The sequence below is a fragment of the Oncorhynchus kisutch genome, linkage group LG3, assembly GCF_002021735.2.
Source record: "Oncorhynchus kisutch isolate 150728-3 linkage group LG3, Okis_V2, whole genome shotgun sequence".
In the NCBI taxonomy this organism is placed as follows: domain Eukaryota; kingdom Metazoa; phylum Chordata; class Actinopteri; order Salmoniformes; family Salmonidae; genus Oncorhynchus; species Oncorhynchus kisutch.
Window position 1 is genome coordinate 14,550,409 of NC_034176.2, and position 23,524 is coordinate 14,573,932.

At 46.5% G+C, this 23,524-nt stretch overlaps 1 protein-coding gene across 1 annotated transcript in view; it reads right to left on the bottom strand.

The window, feature by feature from the left end:
- LOC109875799 (multiple C2 and transmembrane domain-containing protein 1-like) overlaps positions 1-23,524 on the bottom strand; it is a 292,254-nt gene that overhangs the window by 43,994 nt on the left and 224,736 nt on the right. The window contains 1 exon segment of the mRNA XM_031817676.1: positions 17,919-17,975. Within this exon segment, the coding sequence (XP_031673536.1) occupies positions 17,919-17,975 (57 nt within the window).

Genomic DNA, 23,524 nt, shown 5'->3' on the forward strand with positions numbered 1-23,524 from the left:
CTGTATGTGTATCTATCTAAAAAAAAAGGTCTGGTCACAAAGAGTATGACATTTTTGCCACCCATAACATTGAATGCAAGGGAAGCCAGTGAGCATTTGGGAAAGGGAAAGGGGGATACCTAGTCAGTTGTCCGCCTGAATGTATTCAACTGAAATGTGTCTTCCGCATCTTCGGCGCCCGGGGAACAGTGGGTTAACTGCCTTGCTCAGGGGCAGAACAACATATTTTTACCTTGTCCTTTGGTCTACCTTGATAAAAAAATATATAAAATAATGGTCAATCAGCGTTGAGCTAAACTGAGTGAGCTCAACTGTGAATGGTCCTGACGCACCCCAAAAAGTGTCAAGAGAAGACCGTTTGGATTTTGCTTCACTCCTATCATAGAGAAATACATAATTGAGAGAAACAACTTGAATTGTTGTGTTGTTGTCCTCGGGTGACTAGCTAGCCATCTAGCTAAAATTGCCCCCTTCCTAAATTAGTAATGGATAGAGATAGGGATTTGGACTTGTCGTTTTACTTCATTCTCCATACTGGCCAATGATTATAATGGCGATTCTGATCCAATCATAAAATCCTGGACTGAGAGGATGGAAGTTCAATATGTAGCTAGAAGGTAGAAGGCTAATGTTAACTAGCTAACGTTGCCCATGAAATGAAGTTAGGATAGCGAGCAAGCATTTTAGCCAGGTAGCCTAGGACAACAAAAACTAAAAGCGTGTTGTGTTTGAGTCTTGGACTGTTTCGTCAACATGAAAGAGAGGAGGATGGCATTGGCGTTTCACTACAAGTAGGATGAGTCAACATGTTCTTTCTACTTGCACCAACACATGCACATAGACACACACAAATCAAAACCATGGACAGCCACATCATATTTAGCTTACGTTGATTGAACTAAATCATTTTTGATATCTTTTAGTTGTCACTGTATAAGACTAAGCACAGGTTGATTTGATGATGTTGAAATGTTGAAGTTGAAATGGTGCTGGAATAGTGGAGGCAGCTCCTGTTTTCTTTGCGACTTGCAGTAACTCTCCGTTGTTCTAAATCAATAGTTGTTTAGTATTCCAAAAATGTCAGAAAAATGTACTTTCTTGACCATGCTGTAAGTCAAGTAATGGTTTGTTACATGCAATATGCTTTGTAGACTTCACCATACAGAGGTTTCTCTTCGTTTTTGTGATGGTGCGGTTGAATTTATTCAGAATTGACTCTTCTTATTGTCTCTGCCTTCGGCCTATTTATCACGGCATATGAACTAACAGGTTATAGAGCTTTGTTCTGGCTTCCCCAGTGACAGCAGTACAGTACAGTCTCTTTCAGACCGTTATAGACGCAGTTCTCAAACCAACCAGAAGGGGCAAACTGCAGGACCAAACCTGTTGGCTTGTGGCACCAAGCGACTTCTATGTCTGATAACCATTCAGTCACCTTTAACCCATGAAGGTCAGTGATCTATCCACATGGCCAGGCCTTGACCACACTGTACCAGCGGCCTCCATAGAGGGCATGTCTGTCCTATTAGCAGACAATACTAACCTCCTCTCCCTCCGACCAGCTACAGATATCTCTGTGCTGCTGGCACCTTGCCAGCACGACATGAAAGAAGGCAGATGGTTCGTTTTGAAGCCGCAGTTTTAATACATTATTTATTTCACAAGTAATCCTTGGGTGAATATCTTTTTCCCCCTCCCTCTCTTTTCATAACCACATAAATATCTGTTTAACCGGTCCCCGAGATGCACAGCACGTTCTCCCCCCTAATCAAGCAGCGCTCACTCGCAGACACAAAGAGCCCTGGAAGGCATACAGGATCTCACAGTTCCTTAACAGGGGAGGGGGGGTTGCTTCGACAGAGCCAAAGTCAAACTCCAGTAAACTGTGGCAGTTGAAGGTGGACCGTGCAGATGCCACGGTCTCTCATTCTAAATGAGGCTTTTCACCCAGCCCGTTCCCATGGCGAGGGTCGCTGTGACGACTGAGGATAAATATACACATAAGTACATAAAGGGGAGTATGTGGAAGGAGGTGGAGGAGGTTGATTTTCAGGTTGACCTCTACATCCCATGACTCCATCCTAAAAGGCTCCATCCTAAAAGGCCTGGTGTCTGTGTTTGTGTGTTTATGTGTGTGTGTGTGTGTGTGTGTGTGTGTGTGCGTGTGTGTTTGTGTCTTTACGTGTCTGTGTACTCTTCTAATGGGGCCAGGGTAGTGCTGCCATGATCACCTTTCCCATCTCCCACTGGGGCCTCTCACCTCAGCCAACCAGCCTCTCCATCAGACAGACTCAAGGTCGGCACAGTGGCCCTGGACCCACCTCCACCCCTCTCCACCATCCAACCCCCTCACCCTGCCACGTTCCCCCCGCCTGCCCCCACCCCTGCCCCCATCCCCTTGCTCTCCTTCCCTGTTCTCTCCAGGTTCCCGGGTGGCAGTTAGTGATGAATGGGACACCATTACTCTTCTCCTTTGTTGGCCTGGTTTAGCCGCTGCCCTCTTCCAAAAACAAGGCTGTCACATTCACAACATCCCCAGCACTACACTACTCTCAGCCCTCCTTTGTTCTCTGAGAACCCAGGTTAAAGGAACAGGCATTTCAGGGAGGTATTAGTGATGTAGAGTAAAATATACTGTATGCATAATAAGTCCAATAGCACAAAGACCATATGTGTTTCTCAATCCTGATCGAGGCAAGCCACAGGTTGATGCTATGTTTTCAATTAAACCAACCCCATTCAACGGAGGGAACATGTCTGGCCTTCAAACAGTGAGAGACATTTTTCCTATCACAAATTGACACATAACAAAAAGAAATGTATTATACACTATGGTGTAATATCAATGTAATATGACAGAGTAAGTCGTGCTGATAGTTAATTTGCTCTGCTTCATCAACTTGCTTTACAAAATCAAGGCCAATTCATTCTGTATTCATAACACCTGCAATGTCATTACGTATGTGCGGAGATAAAACAAGAGATCGGGACAATGTCATTACGTATGTGTGGAGATAAAACAAGAGATCGGGACAATGTCATTACGTATGTGTGGAGATAAAACAAGAGATCAGGACAATGTCATTACGTATGTGTGGAGATAAAACAAGAGATCGGGACAATGTCATTACGTATGTGTGGAGATAAAACAAGAGATCGGGACAATGTCATTACGTATGTGTGGAGATAAAACAAGAGATCGGGACAATGTCATTACGTATGTGCGGAGATAAAACAAGAGATCGGGACAATGTCATTATGTATGTGCGGAGATAAAACAAGAGATCGGGACAATGTCATTACGTATGTGTGGAGATAAAACAAGAGATCGGGACAATGTCATTACGTATGTGCGGAGATAAAACAAGAGATCGGGACAATGTCATTGCGTATGTGTGGAGATAAAACAAGAGATCGGGACAATGTCATTACCTATGTGTGGAGATAAAACAAGAGATCGGGACAATGTCATTACGTATGTGTGGAGATAAAACAAGAGATCGGGACAATGTCATTACGTATGTGCGGAGATAAAACAAGAGATCGGGACAATGTCATTACGTATGTGTGGAGATAAAACAAGAGATCGGGACAATATCATTATGTATGTGCGGTGATAAAACAAGAGATCGGGACAATGTCATTACGTATGTGCGGAGATAAAACAAGAGATCAGGACAATGTAATTACGTATGTGTGGAGATAAAACAAGAGATCGGGACAATGTCATTACGTATGTGCGGAGATAAAACAAGAGATCGGGACAATGTCATTACGTATGTGTGGAGATAAAACAAGAGATCGGGACAATTGGAACATTTACGTATTTTGAAATTTTGCCCATCACCACAAAGTGAAGAGATTGTGCCTTCAAACGGAGAATAAAATATGCATCCTCAACGCTCATAACACATTTATGACTCTTGTTAAAAGAAAAGGAGCAACTGCCTCTTCCCATGTTTGACTTTGAGACACAGGCGCAGCAGCTGTCATGTGATGTGTTCCAGATTCCAGCCAATCAGAGGGCAGAGCATTCGAATTTGGCTGCTGAGGGGCAAGGAGACCTACAGCTGGGCTAAAACCATTGACAACTTTGTGCTGTTTTCAAGGGATTGGTTTTAATGGCATCACCTCTTGAAGAGCAGTCAGAACTACACATTTCTGATTATTCCACATTTATCTCTTTCATCAGAGTTATACAGCAAGTAACTGCATGTTTTATGATCAGTAAACATCCATTGATCAAGTCATTTCAGATACAGTACATGTGGGTAGCATATCCATTTGCCATGTAGCTAGCTAAGCAAACCATGTGTCATTTAGCTTGCTTCATCAGAGATGAGGTTTTTGTAAAGAGCTTGACATCGGTAAGTCCTTGTCTTGGTAAAGTTGTCAGTCAGACTACTGTCATCACCACTATAGATGGCAAGCAAATCAAACAATATTTGGATATAGCCATCTAGTTTATCCCCTGAAAGTTAGCTTGTTAACTAGCCATAATGACATCATCTGTTATTAGCTAGCTAGCCAATTTGATGTGATCCATCAATAAATGTAGCCTGTCATGTCTGTCAGCGGCAATCGTGATTTAACACTCTTAGAAACAATATCGAAGAGGGGATAAAGTTGGATCTACTTACCACTACATTTAGTCAACTGAACACAGTTTAGCTTGCAGAGCAAACATTATCAGCTGACAGTACATTGGCAAATGCGTCCTCAAATGAGCCCACAAAGGAAATGAAGCTAAACCACTCGTCAGTTATAGTTCACTTTTATTTACATCACTCAAAGATCCATTTAATAATGGCCAATATTGAGAGATATCGTAAGGCTACCATACGTATCTGAAATGACGTACTGATCATGAAACGCATGAAGTGACGTCCTGTATAACTCTGACGATAGAGCTAAATGTGCACAATTGTTTTGCATGGAATTATCAGAAATGTGTAGTTCTGACTATGCTTTTCAAGAGATGATGATATTACAACCACATAGTTAACATTTAGCTGGGGGACTCCTTGCCTCCCAGAGTCTGGATCATCTGGTGTGAATGGTAGTTGATTAAAGGGGATTGACGTAAACTAGTAGGCTGTGGTAGAAGGCGTGTAGGTAGCTGTGGCTCCTGAGAACAGAGGACAGAGCACTCTTGGGTTAGCAACGGTGCAGAATCACAGCCCCCTGATATGCTTAGGCCTCTAGAGCTCTAAGCAAGTAGGCATACACAAGTGTGAACACACACGCACACACAAACACACAGCAAGAGCTCACCCATACAGCTAGCAAAGCATCCCAAGCGATGTAACGATTAGATAGAGGACTTGAGGTGCTATTAGCTCCTGTGATCTGTCAATGGTCACCTAACTTAAAGTGGAACTGACAGCGTTATAACTACTTTGCAGATATGAAACAAACAGACAGATAATATCAAAAACATCACATTTCCAGTTTATGCTATGGCACTTTCTAAAACATTTTCTGTCAAGCGAGCACTTAGATATGGTCATTTTCAAGTTTTCATAAATTCTTAGAATGTTTGGAAATGACACATACTAAGGCATTTGTGAAAATTCTAATGCAATAAAGAGTGGGAAAGATAGCGACGCGTTTGGAAAATTAATAGACACTGCAGTAAATAAAACCGGAACCGGAGTCTATGCAGACCGGTGCACTACAGCCAACCAGAGCTACAGTAAGCCTTTATGTAAACAAGTCATTTGCCACGTGGGCCTGCCATCATTCACTTTGAACTGGACTGTGTGTTTACAGGCAGTAAGGCCTGCCATCATTCACTTTGAACTGGACTGTGTGTTTACAGGCAGTAAGGCCTGCCATCATTCACTTTGAACTGGACTGTGTGTTTACAGGCAGTAAGGCCTGCCATCATTCACTTTGAACTGGACTGTGTGTTTACAGGCAGTAAGGCCTGCCATCATTCACTTTGAACTGGACTGTGTGTTTACAGGCAGTAAGGCCTGCCATCATTCACTATGAACTGGACTGTGTGTTTACAGACAGTAAGGCCTGCCATCATTCACTTTGAACTGGACTGTGTGTTTACAGGCAGTCACAACATCGTGACTTTAGATCATTAGAATACATTCGCCAAAAGCCACAAAATACATCTGAATGGATTTCTTCAAATATGTAAACACCACGGGAGTCCTCTTAAATTTGGTAACTTTACAGTTGATCTGGCCCATTATGTGGTTCAAAGAGCTAACTCCCCTGTCACAGAGGATGCAGTGCATGCTATGGTTGTACCAGTATCATTGTCTCTTTCAGTCTCTCTTTCCTTACTGGGAGGGATCCTACATTCCTGCAGTAATATAAGAGGGGGCACCTTTCCATGCTGGACCACCTCACCCCCCCCCCCCCCCCCCCCCCCACGAAGGGGACAGGCTTGGGGCGGAGTGAGGGATAACGTCCGTGCGTGTGTGTTTTTAACGGAGCGAGCGTGTAAGTGAGACGAGGACAGGGACAGACAGTACACAGAGATCCTTGCAGGCGGAGCGGCTGGACAGACGAACGATGTGCCATAGAAGCCAGACAGAGACACCGGCAAGGCCAGGGGCATGGCCACACTTACCAACATCACCCGTATCCACTCAAAGTGCCAGGAAGCCAACATATCCTCGAGGATATGGCTTTCAGGCAGTCGCCCGTCCTCCGAAGGGCCGGGTCTAGGCACCTTGTGGGTCAGAATAGATCAAGAGGTTTTTTTAACCAGGGACACAATGGAAGGGTTAAAAGAAGGCTGAGAAGCAGACATCTAGGGGGAATAGGTGGGAGAGAGGTTAAAACAAGGCTGAGCAGCTGACATCTGGGGTAATAGGAGGGAGAGGGGTTAAAACAAGGCTGAGCAGCTGACATCTGGGGGAATAGGAGGTAGAGGGGTTAAAACAAGGCTGAGCAGCTGACATCTAGCGGAATAGGAGGGAGAGGGGTTAAAACAAGGCTGAGCAGCTGACATCTGGGGGAATAGGAGGGAGAGGGGTTAAAACAAGGCTGAGCAGCTGACATCTGGGGGATATAGGAGGGAGAGGGGTTAAAACAAGGCTGAGCAGCTGACATCTAGGGGGTATAGGAGAGAGAGGGGTTAAAACAAGGCTGAGCAGCTGACATCTGGGGGATATAGGAGGGAGAGGGGTTAAAACAAGGCTGAGCAGCTGACATCTAGGGGATATAGGAGGGAGAGGGGTTAAAACAAGGCTGAGCAGCTGACATCTAGGGGATATAGGAGGGAGAGGGGTTAAAACAAGGCTGAGCAGCTGACATCTAGGGGATATAGGAGGGAGAGGGGAAAATAATCCACCTGATGTGTTAGAAAAAATGGCAAACAATGTGGCACACTGCTGAACAAGACAATACACCTCCCCCCCTCCTTTTGGTTTTTTTCTTTCCCTCTCTATTAGCCAAACATTATTAAAATGCAGTTCCTCTGAGCATCTTTGGGGAAAAAAAGGTGGGTGAAAAAAATACATGAAAAAAATAGGCACAAAAGTGAAAAGCGTATTTTACAGCGTGAAGCTTTTCATCCTTCAGAGGGAGGGAGAAGAAAAGAACTCCAAGCAGCTCTAACTTTTTTTTCTCCCATTCTCCTCTGCATTAAAAAAAAAACCTGAACGTGTTACCTGAGGACACGCATGGCGAATCACAAGTCCAATAGCCCCAGAGCAACTTTTCAGTCACACTTTTTAGAGTATTAAAAATAATCCCCCCGTACTCTTTAGACCAATTACATCAGAGCGTGCAGCTATCGGCAGATCTGCGTGCTGCTGTGACTCTGGCGGCTCCTGCTATCTGCAGATAAGCACCAGCTCCCTCCATGCCCAGATCCACGCTGTCACAATGCTACCCAAACCACGATCAGATCTTGCAGAATTACACAGTGCTGAGAGGTTACCTGCGTTTTCCTCTCTAATGTCAGGGAGACAGTGAGAAAACAGATCAAGAAAGAGAGGGAAAGGGAAGGGAAGGATAGAAAGAGCAGCACAGAAACAACGAGAGTACAGAGGGAGAGAGAAAACGAGAGATAGATGGAGAAGAAGAAGAGCGAGAGAGATAGAGGGGTAACGATAGATGTGAAATGAGGTGCAGCGTATTAAGGTTCTGCTGTTAAGCCCAGGGGTCATAGGAATGGGAGTGTGTTGCTATGGTGCCCCGGGTGTTGACGTAGCAATACAGCAGTGGTTAATACCCAGGCACCTGCCAGGCCATCGATAAACACAGAGCTGCTATCAGGCTGCCACAGCTGCCTTTGCACCCTCATTAGATCCTCCACGTGGTAATGGCAAAGAGATTAGCAACTTTTTATTAGTAGATAGAATCTTCCTATTCTCGCCTAAACAGCATAGCAGTCATATCACTTGATTTTCTTATTTCTCTCTGATTGATTGTCAGGCGGAACCCACTTTAACAAAACACAAGAAATTAATAAGACAAATAGTGTTTTTACGTGAATTATACTGAACAATGTTGCAGTGGGTTCCCTGTGTGTGTGTTCCCCGTCCAGTAGGGTGTGTGTGTGTGTGTGTGTGTGCGTGTGTGTGTGTGTGTGTGTGTGTGTGTGTGTGTGTGTGTGTGTGTGTGTGTGTGTGTGTGTGTGTGTGTGTGTGTGTGATTCTCCTTCTGGGAGAGGGATGATTAAAAGCCTGCCTCAGCACTACAGAGTTGAAGGATTAGAATATAAAGAGATGACTAGAGAGAGGCAGCTTTTCATCTTTCAAGAGATCCTTACTTTAACTTAGCATATTCATCACAACTGAATCCCCATGGATGTTAGACTGAATAGTAGAGAAATGTCTGTGTTATTCACACTGTGCATCTGTCTATACAGTAATGCCTAGGAAGCATATTGGGGAAAGGGGATGGACAAGTGTTTAACAATCGGAGAATCTATACTGTACATACACCTAATAATACATTTAGTTTTAGCCTAAAGAAGAATGTTTCAAATGTTAATGAGTCAACATAGCAAGAAACAAACAATGCTTTCTAGAGACGATACCACTCAGGGTACCTCACTGTAACATGTGACCTACAGCAGACAAAGTTCTGTCCTGGTATGTTTCCAAACCAAGCCTGGAGTGTACGTACAGGCCTGTATATGTACCATACACATTCAAATACTCTAAAGGACAGAGAGAGTACACCCAGTATCACACAGAGAGAAACACAGGGAGGAAGAGAGACACCGGGAGGAAGAGAGAGACACAGGGAGGAAGAGAGAGACACAGGGAGGAAGAGAGAGACACAGGGAGGAAGAGAGACACCGGGAGGAAGAGAGAGACACAGGGAAGAATATAGAGACACTGGGAGGGAGAGAGAGACACAGGGAAGAATATAGAGACACTGGGAGGGAGAGAGAGACACAGGGAAGAATATAGAGACACTGGGGGGAAGAGAGAGACACAGAGAAGGGAGAGAGAGACACCGGGAGGAAGAGAGAGACACAGGGAGGAAGAGAGACACCGGGAGGAAGAGAGAGACACAGGGAAGAATATAGAGACACTGGGAGGGAGAGAGAGACACAGGGAAGAATATAGAGACACTGGGGGGAAGAGAGAGACACAGAGAAGGGAGAGAGAGACACCGGGAGGAAGAGAGAGAGACAGGGAAGGGAGAGGAAGAGGAAGAGAGAGACACCGGCAGGAAGAGAGAGACACAGGGAGGGGAGAGGAAGAGAGAGAAGATGTAATGGGATGAAGATAGAAAAAGGTAAGGGGAGGGAGGGAGAGAGAGAGAGAGGAAGGGAGAACGCTGACATCTGTAGTAGAGGTGTGTGAGTGTGGTAAGCTTGTGAGCAGGACATGATTGCAGTGTGTGTCCTATCTGGCTATCGGTGGTCCTAAGGCGAGGCGAGAGCTACTCCAGTGACCAGCCATGGTAGTGAGTGTAATCTCAGAGCTCCTCCAGCTCACTTTCGCTCCCCCTCCCCCTCCCCCTCCACCCTCTGGGATACAGGGCTATCACACACATCACAGCACAGTGTGCGCATACATACACCACACACACACACACACACACACACACAAACTAAGACACAGAAACACATAGACCCTGGAGGTAACTACCTTACTCCAGCTCTGGACAGCAGGCCGTGTAAGACAAGGCTACAACATAGATGTCATTCAGCCCCTACAGATAATACTGTTGACTCTGTCATATCCCTACACCTGTACAGTATGTCAGCTTCAGATCGACCTATACGTTTTCATCAAATATTGCAAGCGGTATGTGCATTTGTGTGTGTGTGTGTCTGAAGAATGATGTCTGTTTATTAAGCATACATGTGTGTATTCTCTCTCGATGAGTGAGCAGACGGCGGTGTGTGTGTCGACTGGGAGTGCAGTGGCGGCGTGTTCACCCCCTGGATCCCCTGTGGTGTGGGCCTGTCTGGTAGGTGACAGGCAGGGGCCCAGAGAGATATGGACGCAGGGAGGGAAGCAGGAAGGGAGGGAGGGAGGGAGGCAGGCATGCAAGAGGAGGATGCGGACGAAGATGAGGAGGAGGAAGATGAGAAGGAGGAGGAGGAGGGAAACACAGAGTTGATCTCCATTCTTTCTTTTCCCCTTCAGATACCATCTTGGGTTTAACAACTGAGCCGTCCACATCAATTAGCCTGGACTTTGGACTTACGAGAGTAAGTGACTAATATCAGCATTGGCTCAGAAGAAAGACACTTTTCACGATTGCCCAACAATCTGTTAAGTGAATACACATGTGGCGGCCTATGCAAAGCCCACAAGGGGTCCTTTCCCCAATGAAAAACAGGTGCTCCACTTTTTTGCCATGTAATACCCAATTTAGCCCTGGGAGCAAAGGTTATCCAGCTAATAGCTAGCTGCCTTGTGGCGTACAGGGAAGAGCAGAACACACGGCCAGAACTGAACATCTGGGACGGATTGCACATACTTGCAACATATGCTTCAGGTTCAATTAAAATGAGGCCTCGGCCCATTTATTAATCTTTTTTTCTACCTCCGAGTCGTAAAAAAAAGGCCTCCTCTGACCTGACCTTAATATTTTACAATTTGAGCAAAGAAAAGAGGTAATGAGAGTGTCAGGTCACTTCCATTTCTAACAGAGGGAGTAGTAAGACATGTTCACCCTCAAAACTCCATTTGATGTGCACTTAACCAGGGATGAGGGGGAAAAAGAAGGTTTGGGAATAAATGAGAAGGGGGGGAATGAATGGAGGTGGGAGGGTGGTTGGGGGAGAGAGATATTGGAGAAATAAAGAAGAAAAATACCCCATTTCAACTTCCCTACAGCTCAAATGGAATGTTTACAGTTGAGGGGAGCAATAGATCAAAATGTATGAAGCCAGAGTTGGTCAATACAAGCCTTTGTGGTCGCCTTGCTATCCGGCTCCCCAGCCCTGTGTGCAGAAAGAGGAGGGCCCTCTTATGTGAAATAATCAGCTAAGGACTCAATCTGACATTGGCCCCGAGCTGCAGCTCCCTCATTTCAATATGAAAGTTGAAATGTATTTCTTTCTATAATGTGCACCTTTTCAAACGCCTGTTTTCTTTCTGAGGGGAGAAAATGCAGAAAAATAAGAGGAGAGAGATACAGTGCCTTGCGAAAGTATTCGGCCCCCTTGAACTTTGCGACCTTTTGCCACATTTCAGGCTTCAAACATAAAGATATAAAACTGTATTATTTTGTGAAGAATCAACAACAAGTGGGACACAATCATGAAGTGGAACAACATTTATTGGATATTTCAAACTTTTTTAACAAATCAAAAACTGAAAAATTGGGCGTGCAAAATTATTCAGCCCCTTTACTTTCAGTGCAGCAAACTCTCTCCAGAAGTTCAGTGAGGATCTCTGAATGATCCAATGTTGACCTAAATGACTAATGATGATAAATACAATCCACCTGTGTGTAATCAAGTCTCCGTATAAATGCACCTGCACTGTGATAGTCTCAGAGGTCCGTTAAAAGCGCAGAGAGCATCATGAAGAACAAGGAACACACCAGGCAGGTCCGAGATACTGTTGTGAAGAAGTTTAAAGCCGGATTTGGATACAAAAAGATTTCCCAAGCTTTAAACATCCCAAGGAACACTGTGCAAGCGATAATATTGAAATGGAAGGAGTATCAGACCACTGCAAATCTACCAAGACCTGGCCGTCCCTCTAAACTTTCAGCTCATACAAGGAGAAGACTGATCAGAGATGCAGCCAAGAGGCCCATGATCACTCTGGATGAACTGCAGAGATCTACAGCTGAGGTGGGAGACTCTGTCCATAGGACAACAATCAGTCGTATATTGCACAAATCTGGCCTTTATGGAAGAGTGGCAAGAAGAAAGCCATTTCTTAAAGATATCCGTAAAAAGTGTCGTTTAAAGTTTGCCACAAGCCACCTGGGAGACACACCAAACATGTGGAAGAAGGTGCTCTGGTCAGATGAAACCAAAATTGAACTTTTTGGCAACAATGCAAAACGTTATGTTTGGCGTAAAAGCAACACAGCTCATCACCCTGAACACCATCCCCACTGTCAAATATGGTGGTGGCAGCATCATGGTTTGGGCCTGCTTTTCTTCAGCAGGGACAGGGAAGATGGTTCAAATTCATGGGAAGATGGATGGAGCCAAATACAGGTCCATTCTGGAAGAAAACCTGATGGAGTCTGCAAAAGACCTGAGACTGGGACGGAGATTTGTCTTCCAACAAGACAATGATCCAAAACATAAAGCAAAATCTACAATGGAATGGTTCAAAAATAAACATATCCAGGTGTTAGAATGGCCAAGTCAAAGTCCAGACCTGAATCCAATCGAGAATCTGTGGAAAGAACTGAAAACTGCTGTTCACAAATGCTCTCCATCCAACCTCACTGAGCTCGAGCTGTTTTGCAAGGAGGAATGGGATGTGCAAAACTGATAGAGACATACCCCAAGCGGCTTACAGCTGTAATCGCAGCAAAAGGTGGCGCTACAAAGTATTAACTTAAGGGGGCTGAATAATTTTGCACGCCCAATTTTTCAGTTTTTGATTTGTTAAAAAAGTTTGAAATATCCAATAAATGTCGTTCCACTTCATGATTGTGTCCCACTTGTTGTTGATTCTTCACAAAAAAAATACAGTTTTATATCTTTATGTTTGAAGCCTGAAATGTGGCAAAAGGTCGCAAAGTTCAAGGGGGCCGAATACTTTCGCAAGGCACTGTATAAAGAGGGGAAAAGTTTCAAGGTTTTCTAACGCACATCTTCAATTGTCGCCCCGCCCCGTACATTGTAGCCTTGGAACTTCGCTGCCACGGAACTTTTCCGTCAGAGCCACTGGAGGACAATGGGGGATGGAAATGCAGAGACGCATGTGGACTGACTACTCATAATCATAATATCGTCTTTTTTAACCCTGTGAACTCACATTGGCACTTAATTCAAAGCCTAAAATAACTGCTCTCAAAATTAAGAGACTTCAGGCTATATCATTTTAGATAGCAAATTGCTTAGTCAAACACCACATAGAATTACCATAAAAATAACAGACTGAACAGATTTGGCCAAAAGTGGTGCCAAGAGATACTAAACGAAGCAGATTAAATTCTAATTGGTCTTGGTGTTGGACACAGAATAACCAAGAAACGCCATTAGTCCCAAGTGTGTAGATAAAGCACACCATGCCACGCAGGGCCGTTCACCTCATAGGAAGACAGAGGAAGAGTAAATAGCCGTACAGCACACTTTACTTCTGAAATAAAACAGAAAGTGGGGAATGGTTACTTTAGATTTGGTTGAGTCAATAGGATTCTGCTATGTTGTCTTTTGTTTATCCAATCAATGTATTGAGGTGCTATGGAAACCCTGTGGCCAGCTGATAATATCAAATGTCAGATCCTGTACTGGTGAAGCTGAACCATGCTGATTAGGACTAGAAGGGACCAGGAAGTTACAAGCTGGTATGGCTACTCACTGCCCCTGTGTAAACGAGACAGCTAACCACTAAAGCAGCCACCTGTTTTTACCTGATAGCTGCTGTTTTATTACTTGGACAATGAGAAGATCGAACCCGGCTCTGGAGTGATGCATCTATCTTTAACGAGTGCGCTGAGAGACGAGAAGCAAATACAGGGAGTGAGTATTTTAATAAATAAACAGAATAATAAACACGAAACCCAAACAACGCACCGACATGAAACGGAGTCAATAACCCCTGGGGAAAGAACGCGGGAACTTGTCACGCCGGCTGGGGCCCGGGAACCTGTCACCCTGACTGGGGTGCGGGAACCTGTCGAGCCGGCTGGGGTGTGGGAACCTGTCGAGCCGGCTGGGACACGGGGACCTGTCGAGCCGGCTGGGACGCCGGAACCTGTCGAGCCGGCTGGGACGCGGGAACCAGTCGAGCAGGCTGGGGAGCGGGAACCTGTCGAGCCGGCTGGGACGCGGGAACCAGTCGAGCCGGCTGGAGTGTGGGAACCTGTCGAGCCGGCTGGGACGCGGGAACCAGTCGAGCAGGCTGGGGAGCGGGAACCTGTCGAGCCGGCTGGGACGCGGGAACCAGTCGAGCCGGCTGGTGCGCGGGAACCTGTCATGCTGGCTGGGGTGCAGGAACCTGTCGAGCCGGCTGGGAAGCGGGAACCAGTCGAGCTGGCTGGGGCGCGGGAACCTGTCGAGCCGGCTGGGGCACAGGAACCTAACAGACCGGCTGAGGCGCAGGAACCTGACAGACCGGCTGAGGCGCAGGAACCTGACAGACCGGCTGAGGCATGAGAGCCTGACAAGCCGGTGGAAGCAGGGAAGTCCGGCGATCCAGCAGAGGCATGAAAGCCAGACAAGCCAGCTGAGGCAGGGGAGCCTGGCGATCCTGCCGAGGCATGAAAGCCCGAAAGCCCGACAAGCCAGCTGAGGCAGGGGAGCCTGGCGATCCGGCTGAGGCACGAAAGACCGACGAGCCAGCTGAGGCAGGAGAACCCGGAGATCCGGCTAAGGCAGGGGAGCCTATCGATCCGGCTGAGGCATGAGAGCCTGATGAGCGGGCTGAGGCATGAGAGCCTGGTGAGCCGGGCTGAGGCATGAGAGCCTGACGAGCCGGCTGAGGCATGAGAGCCTGATGAGCCGGGCTGAGGCATGAGAGCCTGACGAGCCGGCTGAGGCATGAGAGCCTGGCGATCCGGCTGAGGCATGAGAGCTTGACGAGCCGGCTGAGAGCCTGTAGTGGCTCCCGGAACTGACGTCATTGACACTGACATAAAAAACAAAACAAAAAAAAAAACACTGCCTGATGTTTCCCTTAGGTGAGGTGTTATTCTGTAATGAGTGCGCTGAGAGTCGGGAAGCAAGTACAGGGAGTGTTTTAATAAATAAACCAAATAATAAACACGAAACACAAACAACGCACCGAAATGAAATGAAACAGAGTCAATAACACCTGGGGAAAGAACCAAGGGGAGTGATAAAGGGAAGATAATCAAGGAATGGATGGAGTCCAGGTGAGTATCATGAGGTGCAGGTGCGCTTGACGATGGTGACCAAGAGGCCAGAGGGGGAGTATACGTGACACTATCACTGCGATGCAGTGCCTTAGACTGCTGCGCCACTCAAGGAACCACTCAAGGAACAATGCAGAGAAATAGAGTTAAGAAAATATTAGAAAAGTATAAAATAAAAAGTAACATTAAATTAACATTAGCGAGTCTATATACTGTACAGGGGGTACTGGTACCGAGTCAATGTGTGGGGGTACAGGTTAGTCGAGGTCATTTGTACATGTAGGTTGGGGTAAAGTGACCATGCTTAGATAATAAACAGCAAGTAGCAGCAATGTAAAAACTAAGTAAAAAGTCCATGTAAATAGTGCGGGTGGCTATTTGATGAATTGTTCAGCAGTCTTATGGCTTGGGGGTAGAAGTTGTGAAGGAGCCTTTTGGTCCTAGACTTGGTGCTCCGGTACCGCTTGCCATGCGGTAACAGAAAGAACAGTCTATGACTCGATTGACTGGAGCCTTTGACAGTATTTTGGGCCTTCCTCTGACACCCCCTAGTATATAGGTCCTGGATGGCAGGAAGCTTGTCCCCAGTGATGTACTGGGCCGTACGTACTACCCTCTGTAGCATCTTATGGTCAAATGCCGAGCAGTTGCCATACCAGACGGTGATGCAACCGCTCAGGATGCTCTCGATGGTGCAGCTGTAGAACCTTTTGAGGATCTGGGGATCCATGCCAAATCTCCTGGGGGGGAAAAGGTGTTGTCGTGTCATGCCTTCTTCACAACTGTCTTGGTGTGTTTGGACCATGATAGTTCATTGGTTATGTGGACACCAATGAACTTGAAACTCTCAACCCGCCCCACTACAGCCCTGTCTATGTTAATGGAGGCCTGTTCGGCCCTCCTTTTCCTGTAGTCCACAATCAGCTCTTTTGTCTTGCTCACATTGAGGGAGAGGTTATTGTCCTGGCCCCACCCTGCCAGGTCTCTGACCTCCTTCCTATAGGTTGTCTCATTGTTGTCGGTGATCAGGCCTACCACTGTTGTGTCATCAGCTAATTTAATGAGGGTGTTGGAATTGTGCTAGGCCCCGCAGTCATGGGTGAACAGGGAGTACAGGAAGGGAATAAGTACACACTCTTGAGGGGCCCCAGTGTTGAAGATCAGCATGGTAGCATGTGTTGTTACCTACCCTTACCATCAGTGGGCAGCCCGTCAGGAAGTCCAGGATCCGGCTGCAGAGGGAGCTGTTTAGTCCCAGGGTCCTTAGCTTATTGATGAGCTTTGTGGGCACTATGGTGTTGAACGCTGAGCTGTAGGCAATGAACAGCAGTTTCTTTTGTCCAGGTGGGAAAGGGCAGTGTGGAGTGCGATTGAGATTACGTCATCTGTAGATCTGTTGGGGCGGTATGCAAATTGCAGTGGTTCTTGGGTTTCTGGGATGATGGTGTTGATGTGAGTCATAACCAGCCTTTCAAAGCACTTCATGGCTACCGACGTGAGTGCCACGGGGCGGTAATCGGCAGGGGGGCGGCAGGGTAGCCTAGTGGTTAGAGCGTTGGACTAGTAACCGGAAGGTTGCAAGTTCAAACCCCTGAGCTGACAAGGTACAAATCTGTCGTTCTGCCCCTGAACAGGCAGTTAACCCACTGTTCCTAGGCCGTCATTGAAAATAAGAATTTGTTCTTAACTGATCTTGCCTAGTTAAATAAAGGTAAAAAAATAAATTAAAATTAAAAAATCATTTAGGTAGGTTACCTTCACTTCCTTGAGCACAGAGACTATGGTGGTCTGCTTGAAACATGTAGGTATTACAGAGTCTTTTTTTTTTTCGGTCAGGGAGAGATTGAAAATCACAAATACTGACAACCATGATACTATGCATGACAAGGTTACAATGGGTAGAGAATGTAATGTACAGTGAGTATACCAAACATTAGGAACCCCCCACCCCGAAAGTGTTCCACAGGGATGCTGGCCCATGTGGACTCCAATGCTTCCCACAGTTGTCAAGTTGGCTGGATGTCCTTTGGGTGGTGGACCATTCTTGACACACACGGGAAACTGTTGAGAGTGAAAAACGCAGCAGCATTGCAGTTCTTAATGTTTTGTACACTCAGTGTATGTCTGGACCCATTTCAGGATGACAACTATCAATGTTCAAAGTGTGTGTGTGTTTGTGGTTGAGAGAATATGTGCATGTGAGCATGTGTGTGTGTGTGTGTCCGTGCGTGCATGTGTGCAGATTTGAACGTGTAAATCTAAAGTACACATGCCATGTACGTGTTGGTATTTCCTGTGTGTGGAACATGGTCACCCCTGAGATGTCCTGTCCCTTGACAGACAGACAGACAGACAGACAGACAGACAGACAGACAGACAGACAGACAGACAGACAGACAGACAGACAGACAGACAGACAGACAGACAGACAGACAGACAGACAGACAGACAGATATAATTACCTTGTCATCTTTGTCATAGTCCTCATCCTCATTCTCCAGCAAGTCCTCCATCGCTTGCTGCATGGTGGTTGCCACAGGAACAAGAGAAGAAGAGAGAGACACAAATACATGCATTACTTGGGGCAGACAGGCATTCTTATTCATTCTCATCCCTACAAATTGCACGATGCATACTGTACATGTACTGTATATATGGTTGATGTCAACACAAGGCAATACAGGGATGATTGTAGTCTCTTAGTCTTCCAGACCAATCTGAACCCATCTCTAACCTACACCCAGTCCCCCAGCTCTCCCATTACTATAGGGGAGTAGAGAGGAGGGGTACATAGAAGAGGGGCTTCATGTGCTTCACTGGTCCAAAACCGATGGAACAACAGCCATTACAGCAGGCCACCAATCCCTCCACTTAAACCCCCCCACCCCCCCACACACACACACACACACACACACACACACACACACACGGAGAGAGAGAATGAGAGAGAGAGGGAGGGAGAGGGAGAGAGAGATTGAGAGCAATGATGAAAGATAGATCATTCCATACAGTATGTATCTGGGAATGCTGAAGTGAGGATCAGGATGTGGAAGTAAATAGGTTTTCATGGAAACACTTGCCCTTGCCTTCCTGTCTGTGAATGACGAGAAGTTAACTCTAAAAAGAGGAGTTGTGAAAAGTTTTTTTATTTTATATTTCTGATAAAAACCCATAAAGACCACCATAATTAGATATACAAGGCCTCTCAAATCACCTACAAGCGGCCTAAATAAAGTATCTATACAATCCAAACACATGCAATTGATTCAAAACGACAGACAACGACAGACAGAGTCAGTAGTATCACACGTGTTTGTGCTGCCTGCCTGCGAAGTACTAGACCAGCATAGATCATTACCCCCCCCACCCTCCCCCGTCCCCCCATCTGTCAATCACACATCAAAGCTACAAGGACAGCAGGAGCAGCAGCACCATAAACAAACAGGCGCATCATTAACCTGTGAGCTGCCGAGAGCTGCATTTATCTTGTCTCATAACCCCTACCCCACCCCCGCCCTGCCTCCACAAACAAGTTGGAGAAATCCAAAAACCACTGCTTCACAAAACAATAGCTTATTCCCCTTTCTTTTATTGGAATAATAAACTTCAAAAAGTGACATAAGCTTATTATGTAAATACAGCTTCCTGCTGAAACTAAAATGGCTTCAGCTCCAGTTGTGTGTGGAGGGAGTAAATAGTAGTCAGAGGAGCAGTGTCTGTTTATAGTTCAGTAGGGTTGGCTAACGGCTTCTTCTGGTATGGCAACTGCTTGGCATCTGACCGTAAGGTGCTACAGAGGGTAGTACGTATGGCCCAGTACATCACTGGGCAAAGCTTCCTGCAATACAGGACCTATATAATAGGCGGTGTCAGAGGAAAGACCATAAAATTGTTAAAGACTCCAGTCACCCAAGTCAAAGACTGTTTCCTCTGCTACCGCATGGCAAGTGGTACCGAAGCGCCAAGTCTAGGACCAAAAGGCTCCTTAACTAACAGCTTCTACCCTCAAGCCATAAGACTGATGAACAATTAATCAAATGGCCACCCGGACTAATACATTGAACCCCCCCTCCATTTATTTTGTACACTGCTGCTACTTGCTGTTTATTATCTACACATAGTCACTTTACCCCTACTTACAATTATTATTGTTATGTTATTGTGTTACTTTTTATACATTTTTTCTTTAGTCTATTTGGTAAATATTTTCTTAACTCTTCCTGACCTGCACTGTGTCACGCCCTGAACTGTTTCACCTGTCCTTGTGATTGTCTCCACCCCCCTCCAGTTGTCGCCCATCTTCCTCATTATCCCCTGTGTATTTATACTTGTGTTCTCTGTTTGTCTGTTGCCAGTTCATCTTGTTTGTCAAGTTTTTCTCAGCTCCTGCTTTTCCCCAGTCTCTCTTTTTCTCACCTTCCTGGTTTTGACCCTTGCCTGTCCAGGACTCTGAGCCTGCCTGACCACTCTGCCTGCTCCTGACCCTGAGCCTGCCTGTCATCCTGTACCTTTGCCCCACTCTGGATAATCGACTCCTGCCTGCCTTGACCTGTCGTTTGCCTGCCCCTGTTGCTGTAATACACATTGTTACTTCAACACAGTCTGCACTTGGGTCTTACCTGAAACGTTATACACTGTTTGTTAAGGGCTTTAAGTAAGCATTCCACAGTAAGGTCTACACTTGTTGTATTCGGCGCATGTGACAAATAAACTTTGATTTGATTTGTTCCTGACCTGCGCTGCTGAGATACAGTCTTTCTTTCTCTCTCCATCCCAAGGACTCTTGAGGAATGGCCATCCAGGCTATGATTTCTCTCTCTTACAGTCTGACCATGCTTAGAACAATGCCTTTTAATGCTTGTTCATGTTATTTTTTAACTTAAACTTTATGCCTTGTATGTGAATCCATTCATTTTACGAAGTAATTAAATACACTTGTATTTAGAATCCATTCTCAGACATTTCTTCACTGCATATTATTGGCTAATTGCTTTGTCTAATCATGAGTCGCATGTGAGGTATTTATAATATCATACATGATAAATATTACTACACAATGTGTTAGAATCAACAGCCATAAAGGAAGCACAAAAAAGAGATCATGGATTTTTCCAAACACAGCCTTTACTACAGTACACAGGCCCCATGCTATCTAAAACAGAGCTATCAACTATAGATAGGCATGACCCACAGAGACAGTGGGAATGATAGTCATTCCCCTGTTTTCTATTCCTCCTCCCGTCTAGCCTGCGGTAAAGAGAACAGCCTTGTGTAAAATGTATAAACAAAAGGAAGGACATGTCATCTCATCAGCCCTGAAGATTTCCACAGCTAAACGCGGTGTCTCCGGAAGACATCAATTACCAGCCCCCCCCCCAATTCTGTAATGACGAAGACTGTTTGTTTATCGTATCATTCAGCTGTTTATCCCCTTATCACATCGTCTGAATTACCATCATTACAACCCAACGCTTCAAAGACTCACTGATGACAGGATTGTGGAACGCTCACACCGCCTGCAACGCGCTTCAATCCAACACTTTACCAAAGGGGAAATGAACATAGTCATAGCGTTCAAATCTTCTGAACGGTACAGGTTATACTCACAGATTACAGAGGGTACATGTATATATACAAATATTCAGGTGACATATGTCAAATCCACAGCTTGGTGAAAGGTTTAAATAAAGTACAGACCATTTAGTGCGGAGTGGTGCTTGTGAACACATGCTCTGGAGGGCTTGAGTCCTGCAGGGTTTATGTGTGTCTGGCTTGTTTAAAACCAGTTTATAGGGTCAGGGCCATGGCAAGCCATTTCCTCTGTTCAGTCATTAAGCCCCAGTAGGCCTCACATCCTGACACCTGTGTGCCCTAAAGGAGCAGGGAGCAGGCAGAGATATGGATGTACAGTAGGAAACTACAGCAGACATTTACTTGGCCTGCTGGCTGGGGGGAGGAGAGGGAATAGTAACACGACAGTGGATGTGGATACGCCGGACTACCACTCAGGGCTTGGATGGGTCGATGAACCTAAACACACACACACGCACAAGGATAAACACACAAACGCACATGGATAAACACACACACACATATACACAGGGATAAACACACACACACTAGACAAGATAGAAATCACCCTTTGCCATGCAAACGCCATCCCCCTCTCTCCCTCCGACCCCCACCAAGTCTCCCTCTCTCCCCTACCGCCAGGCTGGCTGAAGAAAATCCACTATCTCTGCTCTCTTTCTCCTAACCTTTCGAATGATAGCCGCTAGTGGAATGACAGCCGCTAGGGGAATGATAGCCGCTAGGGGAATGACAGCCTCTAGGGGAATGACAGCCGCTAGGGGAATGACGGCCGCTAGGGGAATGATAGCCGCTAGGGGAATGACGGCCGCTAGGGGAATGACGGCCGCTAGGGGAATGACAGCCTTAGGGGAATGATAGCCGCTAGGGGAATGACAGCCGCTAGGGGAATGACAGCCGCTGGGGGAATGACAGCCGCTAGGGGAATGATAGCCGCTAGGGGGAATGATAGCCGCTAGGGGAATGACAGCCGCTAGGGGAATGACAGCCGCTGGGGGAATGACAGCCGCTAGGGGAATGATAGCCGCTAGGGGAATGATAGCCGCTAGGGGAATGACAGCCGCTAGGGGAATGACAGCCGCTAGGGGAATGATAGCCGCTAGGGGAATGACTGCCGCTAGGGGAAGGACAGCTGCTAGGGGAATGACAGCCGCTAGGGGAATGATAGCCGCTAGGGGAATGATAGCCGCTAGGGGAATGACGGCCGCTAGGGGAATGACAGCCTTAGGGGAATGACAGCCTTAGGGGAATGACAGCCGCTAGGGGAATGACGGCCGCTAGGGGAAGGACAGCTGCTAGGGGAATGACAGCCGCTAGGGGAATGACAGGCGCTAGGGGAATGATAGCCGCTAGGGGAATGACGGCCGCTAGGGGAATGACAGCCTTAGGGGAATGACAGCCTTAGGGGAATGACAGCCGCTAGGGGAATTGACGCCGAGACAGACATCCCAACGAACATAAAGGTAAACTCTCCTTTTTTTCTCATCTCTCCTCCCCTCTCCTCCTCCTGGTTTTCCTCCTTGATATGTGAGAGGGTTTTAACTGCTGCTTCTGGGGTCTTCCCTTCTCCAGGCCCTGCTTGGTATACTGTCTGTGTGTGTGTGTGTGTGTGTGTGTGTGTGTGTGTGTGTGTGTGTGTGTAGGTTTAGGCTCTGGAGGAGAGGGGCGATCAGAGTGGAGGGCTGGAAGACTGATAAGGAGAGTAGGCAGGCAGAGTCTATCTGACCCTACCCTTCACAAGCTGCAGAGCCCTGCTCTCACAGGGAGGCCTTCTGTCTGGACTGACTCAGGCCTGGCTCACCCAACAGGGGGCAGGGAGGGTGTGGTTGGCTGCTATTATTGATCACACAAACCAGTCCAAGTGCCAATCATTATCATGACAGCATTCAAAAGCGATACACAGAATATGCACTCACTTTCATTTCCACTGTCTTGGCATACACATGTCAGCATTGAGTCAGTCAGAACAATGCGAAGAGAACCAACCTCTGATTTTTGTATAAACAAGACTGGGATAGACTTTGTTTGTATCATTTTGTCTTGGAGAGGGCTGGTCTGTGTGGTAGAGAGAGAGGGCTGGTCAGTGTGGTAGAGAGAGAGGGCTGGTCTGTGTGGTAGAGAGAGGGCTGGTCTGTGTGGTAGAGAGAGAGGGCTGGTATGTGTGGTAGAGAGGGCTGGTATGTGTGGTAGAGAGAGAGGGCTGGTATGAGTGGTAGAGAGGGCTGGTATGGGTGGTAGAGAGAGAGGGCTGGTATGGGTGGTAGAGAGGGCTGGTATGGGTGGTAGAGAGAAGGCTGGTCTGTGTGGTAGAGAGGGCTGGTCTGTGTGGGTGAGAGGGGGCTGGTATGGGTGGTAGAGAGGGCTGGTATGGGTGGTAGAGAGGGCTGGTATGGGTGGTAGAGAAAAGGCTGGTCTGTGTGGTAGAGAGGGCTGGTCTGTGTGGTAGAGAGAGAGGGCTGGTATGAGTGGTAGAGAGGGC